Raw genomic sequence first — 6,945 nt, 5'->3', positions numbered from 1 at the left:
AAAAAAAAAAAAAAAAAGTGTGTGTTAGACTACGACGTTTGAACTTAAATTGAATCATTAGTTCTTGAAAACCAAATCCAATGGATTGCTTTCTGGTGCGGGATTCAGTGCCTTATGAGTCTGCGACATTGCCTTAATGGTTTCATTGACTTGAGTCTTTTCAAGGCGTCGCGTTTTTCTATCACGGCGTTGTTCAGTAGGTGACTTCGCCATGACATTCTTCCAGATCACATTACCTCCACAACAGCCGTTGAAAATAGCAGTAGGCTCCAGTGTGAAACGAGGTCCAATTTCCATCAAACCCCGTGGTTCACTGTCAATAATTTGGTAGTGACGGACCCAAATATGATTATCCAGATAAAAAAAACATAAAATGTGATCAATAAAGGGTTTAGATTTCGGATGATAACGTGGTGTATTGAATGTCATTTGAAGAAGAGACTTCACAACTCGAAGGTGTGGCTGAGTCTCAAAATCTCTGTCAAAGTGAAGTAAAGGTCGACTGAATTTCAAGCAATTACCAGCCATACGAATTTCATCGGCTGTATGAACGTTAGTTAACTGTAATTTTACACTGGGACCATGAGGAGCTTGCGCAATCCACAGATAACTAATGTCGTGTCGATGAGCCTCAAAAAAAAGAGTGCTGTTGCACTGGTGAAGGGAACAAAGTTCCTCAAGATCGTTTCCCACATTCTGGGTTCGACCAAGTTTTGCATGCTCTCGTGCATGTGGCATAAGGTCACGAATGTTTATAAGCAAATGACGATCTTTACTCGAAATATTACGGGAACCAAGGACCAGACACTTTTGTCGGTTTGTCATTCGTTTATCTGTTGTCGCTCTTTGTAGCTGCATTTTTCCTAGCATTGTTTCTTCTTCATGACTTTCAGTGGTGGTTTTTACTTCCTCCTGAATCTTTTCGTCGCCCTCGCGCTGTCGTTTGGATGCCTTTGTCATTGTTTATATCTCCTTTTCTCTGAGTATAAATCCCCTCTTCTTTCCTTTTTTTTTTTCTTTCTTTCTTTCCTCTTTCAACAGCTCCTCTTTTCCAAAACTCTTATTCCTTTTTCACCCTTATAGGAAAAAGGGCAGAGAAAATCATGCCAAAACAAGAAGAACAACAACAGCGAAAAAAAAAAAAAAACACGAAATAGAATGAGTTTGCATATGTGAAGAGAATAAACAGTGTGCGAGAGAGAGAGAGCGAGAGGACAGAAACACACACATACATTCACACATACACAGACAGAGATACATACATTAAAAAGAAAAGAAAGTAGCAGCTCGGCACACTGTGCAAATAAAAAAAAAAAGGCATTAAATTTTTTTTTAAAAAAAAAAATTTAACCCTGCCAACCGAACTGAATAACAACATAATGAATGAATGAATGAATGAAAGAAAATATATATATATATATATATATATATGGGGATACAAAGAAGGAGGGAGGCAAAAAAAAAAAAGACGCACTGTAACACTCTCACACTTTTTCTTCGGTTATATAACGTTGAATTGCACAAGAAAGAAACCCACAAGAGCAATGATGAGCACTATACAACAGACATTCATAAAGGTATTCATTGGTTTTGTCTCCTTTATCATCTTCCCGAGACGACGATTAATATTGCGTATCTGTTTCATTTGTGAGTCCATTTTATGCTCTGTTTTATCCAGCATCTGATTTTGCATATCAAGTTGGGCTCCTATTTCTGTCGCGAGACTTTGCAATCGACCGACTCCAGCTTTAAGTCTGTCTAAACCAGCATCAATTTTAGCATCCTGTGCTGCAATAGTCTTCATTGCCTCCTTTGTCTCCTCCTGATCCTGTAAACGGCCACCTCCTACAGATAGGTCCTGAAGTTCAAAATCTCCATTGGGATCAACATGATTATTCTCACCTTTACGAGGTCGCCTCATCGTAAGGAGTTGTTCACGAAGTTGTGCTTTTCGTCCCAATTGTGTCTCCTGCGCGAGGTCTACTTCTTTCTTTTCTGAAGGCAAATACTGAATATCCAACTCCCGCACAAGTTCTAATGTAGAAAGACATTCTTTATATTGTGCTGCACGTTCATCACGTTGTTTTTCTAAAAGTCCTAATTTTCTCTTACTTGGTTTTTTCTTTTTATTTTCTTTAGCTAGCGCTGTTTCAGAGGTATCTACAAACTTCTTCATCTCTTCCAAGAGTGTTTCCATCGTTCGTAAATCTTTTCGAATACTATTTGATTGTTCAATAGACATGCGATCATGTCCATGCTGTTTTACACCTTCGTTACGCTCCTTTATACCTTCTTTAGCACGATTTACACAGCGAATAAATGCAAGAGACAAATCACGAAGTGGATCACCGGTGGATTCTTCTTCCTTCTCATCTTCACGGCCAGCCTTAGCCCGAATGCGGCGGATGCGCTTAATGGTGTCACGCAGCGTTGATCGCATTAGGCCATCACTATTGGGAATGTACTCCATCATTTTACCCTGGTCCACTCACTATTACCTTCCCTCACTTAAAAAAGAGAGTGAACTCTATGAAAACAATAAATACATAAATAAGAAAGGAAGATCAAAAGAAAAAGGAACTACGTTTTACACCCCCCCCCCCCCACACACCCACCTTAAAACACAGAGACACAGAAGCACGCACACGCAGATCGGCAGAGAAAAAGAAAAAAAAAAGAAAAGAAAAAAAGGCTGAGCGGTGGAGAGAAGGTTTTGTGCTTTTTTTTTTTTTCTTCTTCAAGTACAGATTGAAATGCACCAAAAAAAAAAGCACCTTTTCGGCAGTGTTCAAGGAGAGTCAAGCATCATTTGATCCTCATAATCTCTTTTTTTATTAGGCATTTAAAAAAAAAAAAAAAAAGACGATCACAGCAGAAGGGAAACAATAATTTATCCCATTCTCTTTCTCTCTTTTTTGTTAAAATTCTTTCTTTTTTTTTCTTGTTTTGTTTTATGAGAGCCCGCCCCCACAAAGAAGGAGGAATAAACTTTACCAAACACCTCCTCCATTACCTGGGTGCCGATTGAATGCCCCAGCATCCCGAAAGGCACGAAGAGAGGCATCTGACACTTCATTCTGTCGTGTTCTGTTGACAGGCGGAGGAATAAAATTTCTCTGTGTTTGTTGCTGCACCGGTGCTGGGTAGGAATTGTACTGCATGGGCTGATGAAAAGGTCTCTGGCTACGATCTTGCAGAGCCCAATTAACATTTGAGTAATCAACTGAATGGCCTGGTTGTGCATTCCAGTGAGAACCTCGGTTTATATCAGATATCGTACCCATCCCAGCAAAAGGCCGAACGGTCGTCGTTTCAGGACGATAAAACTGCTGCTGAACCTGAGCGACAGGAGGAGTAGGGGGCTTACCAGACTGACCAGAGAAAATATAGGTACCTGAGTGTTCATCAGCAATTGTAGTGGCACGCGATGGAAGTAATACAGATTCCTCCATAATTCGATCGATTTCGAGTACGTAGTACTTAATAGCAGGAACATCCTCAAGTACCTTTACTTGGGGAGCTGGAATAGCGGCCTCAATGGCAGAATCCTGCTGCATGGCATCGTAAGGTATATCATCTTCATTTTCACCGTTTAGAGGTTGAACATTTATAGGTTCTTCTTCTTGAACCTCTTGTGTTACGTCTACAACAACTTCTTCTTCCACGTGCACTGTGGCAGGTTCTTCAGAGTGTTCCACGGGAGGAGTAGGAACCACATTCTCGGCCTTCTTTCTCACGATATCAGCAAAAGAAAGTGAACTACCTCCCTTCACCCAACTGGTAGTCGTAACCGCCTGTGTCTTCTGTTGCACCAAGGGGCCGTTAGCTGCAGGTGTTCGCTGGGACTGCACTTCTGCCGTCTTTCGTCCTACAGGCACTTTTTTCTTGTTATCGCTCAACGGGGGCTTTTGGTTTTCGTCCCTTGGAGGACGCGGACGACTAGTTCCTTTGTAGTCAACCTTTGTGGTGGCACCCTTACCCTTGGAGTTCATTTACAACTTACGAACTTTTCTACAAATTAGCTTTGTTTTTCTTGTCATAACAACAGATGAAAGAAACAAAAAAGAGAAAAGAAATCAAGAACAATACGTTTTGCAACGAAAAACAAGATATAAAAAAGAAAAACTACAGAATACCTCAGATGAACGATCTATAGAAAAGATAAAAAAAAATTTTTCTTTTTTTATTTTATTTTTTTTCACAAATCAAGAACATAAAATAAATGAGAAATAACGAAAACCAAAGTGTCGTCAGGAGATCCCTTTACGCGGCGATCATCTTGCCACCCATGGCGAGAAACTCTGAGTGCTCATCAGTGGGGTCACGTGACACCTCTGTCTCTGCCCAGAGGTCGGGTGTCAAGAAACCGTACGTCTTGCGCAGCGCGTAGAAGGTTGCCATGATGAAGTTGCCACGTGTGCGGGTCTTGCCGCAGGAGCTGGTGTACACGTCTTCCACACCGGCGAACTCGAGAATCTTCTTTGGGACGGGTGCCGCAACAATGCCAGTACCACGTGGCGCAGGGACGAGACGGACGGCGACAGAACCGCACTTACCGGTCACCTTCATTGGGATCGTGTGTGGCTCACCAATCTTGTTACCCCAGTAACCACGGCGCACGGGGACGATGTTCAGCTTCGCTGCGATCATGGAAGCACGAATGGCGAGTGACACCTCCTTGCCGACACGAGCGCCGACACCAATGTGTCCGTTGCCATCACCGACCACGTTGAACGCCTTGAAGCGTGTGCGCTGACCAGCCGATGTGGCCTTCTGGACGGGGAAGATGAGCATCATCTCATCACGAAGATCACTCTCCTTGATCAGCTGGTCCACAATCTGGTGCTCCTTGATGGGCATCGAGAAGAGAAAGATCTCCTCAAGGGAGGTGATCTTCTGCTCCTTCACCAGGCGACCCAGCTTTGTGCATGGAACCCAGTCCTTTTCCTCGTTAGCGCCACCGCGGCCTCCACGACCGCCACGGCCACCGCGGCCTCCACGACCACGGCCGAAGCCACGCTGTTCACCAGCAGGAGCGATTGGGGCGTCAGCCATTGCTGTGCGGTATCTCTTCGACAAGTGGCTAATAATGTAGTATTATTATTATTATTATTATTATTATTATTATTTATAAAAAAGGGGGAAAAAAAAAGAATATAAAGAAAAGAAATGGATCAAGGAAACATGAAGAAAGCTTTTGCAGTTTTTATCTGAATCTGAATATTGTAACACCAAGAAGTAAGAGAAGAGACTCATTTTTTTTTTTTTTCTTTATAACCTTTTTCACCCCTTCTTTCCTTGTTGTTTTACTTCCTCCTTTTGTTGCATACCCACACACAGTTTTTGAGTGTTATAGCGAGTTACCCGCTGATTGAATAGATAGAAAGAAAAAGAGGCGCCTTTTCATTCTTTATGGGTCATTTATATATAATATATATATAAAAAAAAACTGTTCAAATAAGGCAATTGATATTACAATTTTGTTTCACCCTCCAGAACTCGTAGAAAGTTACCAGGGACTAGACCTTTATGTGTCATTCTTTCTGAACCATCCACAAGAGTGGCTTCGCACCATCCATTTTCTGCATAATCTTCAATGACAAAACGATCTCCTGCCTTAAATCCAAGGAAACCATCTCTCTCTGGAGATTCATAGTCATATACGGCTATGAACACACGTTTTTTTGATTTCCCTTTTACATTTGTACTATCATAAATATCCTCTACTGATAATGTAGAGTTCATCGAGCTCTCATCATCACTACTACACTCACTTGTCTCATCTAAATTTTCTTGCAATTCTTCATCTTCATCTGTAAGAAGTATATCAGATTGACCACGGTTAATAGCTCGTCGTCCATGAGGGTTACGTAAACGTTGAAGTACATTATATAGTCCTTCTAATGTTAAAAACAACATAGAAATCAATAACCATACTTTCCACTTATTGCTCTTGGGAATTCCACCATCTTTTAACACCTCTCCATTTCCTTGTATAACGGCCTTCTGTACAACAGAGCGTGGAACGGAGTTTTCTTGACTTTTGACAAGAGCCTTTAGAGCCTTGATGCTGTAATACGTACCAAATCCAACACCAAAAAGTTCAAGGCCTGACCTCATAACTTGAATTAATATTTGTAGCACATGTCCAGCTACTTCTATCGTTGAATGTATTGCAAACTGCCTTTTTTGTTGACGATGCTTCTCAATAGCTTCTTTTTCTTGCATCCGTTCCTGACGGCGTCTTGCTCGACGTTCTTTTGGGGTTTCATTAATAGGAGCATTGGTTGGAAGTCTAAGCGTCTGCTGATCACACTGGGGAGGAAGTAAACTGTTCGTGTTTTCTCCATTAGATCCTAGCATTCCTCCACCCATGCCCGTTGACATTCCTCCTCCCATCATATTACCTGTTAGACCATTACCGCCCATTCCGCCACCGTACATAGAGGACATTCCGCCTCCCAAACCACCATACATAGAGGACATTCCACCTCCCAAACCACCGTACATAGAGGACATTCCACCTCCCAAACCACCGTACATGGGAGACATCCCGCCTCCCAAACCACCGTACATGGAAGAAAGTCCACCGTAGCCACCGTACATGTTTTCGCTTTAATTTACTAAAACTCTTCACCTGTATTTAAAGATGTAGAAGAAAGGCAAAACAAAAAAGAAAGTTACAATACGAAAAAAAAAAAAAAAACATACCACTAAGAATAAAAAAAAACTGAAATACAAAAAACTTGATCGCATCATCCACAGGGGATGTTGCTTGCCGGAGTCCACTGCCACCATATGCTCAAGTAAGTAAGGGATGCATAAAGTATACTTGTTTACCGTTGCGCCCCTAGAACCCGCATTTGATCACCGAATGCCAAGTCATACAAACATGTATACATACACGTATATATATATATATATATATATATATATATATATATA

At 41.6% G+C, this 6,945-nt stretch overlaps 5 protein-coding genes across 5 annotated transcripts; all 5 read right to left on the bottom strand.

The window, feature by feature from the left end:
* Nucleotides 1-57: 57 nt before the first annotated feature.
* On the bottom strand, nt 58-960 carry TM35_000032810 (putative ribosome biogenesis protein; the record flags this gene model as incomplete). Its single annotated transcript, XM_029022048.1, has 1 exon — nt 58-960. The coding sequence occupies one exon, from the start codon at nt 958-960 to the stop codon at nt 58-60; it is 903 nt and encodes a 300-aa protein (XP_028886594.1).
* Nucleotides 961-1,501: 541 nt separating this feature from the next.
* TM35_000032800 (putative syntaxin) lies at nt 1,502-2,473 on the bottom strand (the record flags this gene model as incomplete). The annotated part of the gene is made up of 1 exon (XM_029022047.1): nt 1,502-2,473. The coding sequence occupies one exon, from the start codon at nt 2,471-2,473 to the stop codon at nt 1,502-1,504; it is 972 nt and encodes a 323-aa protein (XP_028886593.1).
* A 517-nt stretch (nt 2,474-2,990) lies between these two features.
* On the bottom strand, nt 2,991-3,992 carry TM35_000032790 (TC38 protein; the record flags this gene model as incomplete). The annotated part of the gene is made up of 1 exon (XM_029022046.1): nt 2,991-3,992. One exon carries the CDS (start codon nt 3,990-3,992, stop codon nt 2,991-2,993), a length of 1,002 nt encoding a protein of 333 aa, XP_028886592.1.
* A 271-nt stretch (nt 3,993-4,263) lies between these two features.
* On the bottom strand, nt 4,264-5,055 carry TM35_000032780 (putative 40S ribosomal protein S2; the record flags this gene model as incomplete). Its single annotated transcript, XM_029022045.1, has 1 exon — nt 4,264-5,055. One exon carries the CDS (start codon nt 5,053-5,055, stop codon nt 4,264-4,266), a length of 792 nt encoding a protein of 263 aa, XP_028886591.1.
* A 417-nt stretch (nt 5,056-5,472) lies between these two features.
* Nucleotides 5,473-6,606, bottom strand: TM35_000032770 (SH3 domain protein; the record flags this gene model as incomplete). Its single annotated transcript, XM_029022044.1, has 1 exon — nt 5,473-6,606. The coding sequence occupies one exon, from the start codon at nt 6,604-6,606 to the stop codon at nt 5,473-5,475; it is 1,134 nt and encodes a 377-aa protein (XP_028886590.1).
* Between the last annotated feature and the right edge of the window lie 339 nt (nt 6,607-6,945).

The sequence above is a fragment of the Trypanosoma theileri genome, assembly GCF_002087225.1.
Source record: "Trypanosoma theileri isolate Edinburgh chromosome Unknown TM35_Tth_3_V1, whole genome shotgun sequence".
In the NCBI taxonomy this organism is placed as follows: domain Eukaryota; phylum Euglenozoa; class Kinetoplastea; order Trypanosomatida; family Trypanosomatidae; genus Trypanosoma; species Trypanosoma theileri.
This window is presented reverse-complemented; position numbering and strand designations above follow the sequence as displayed.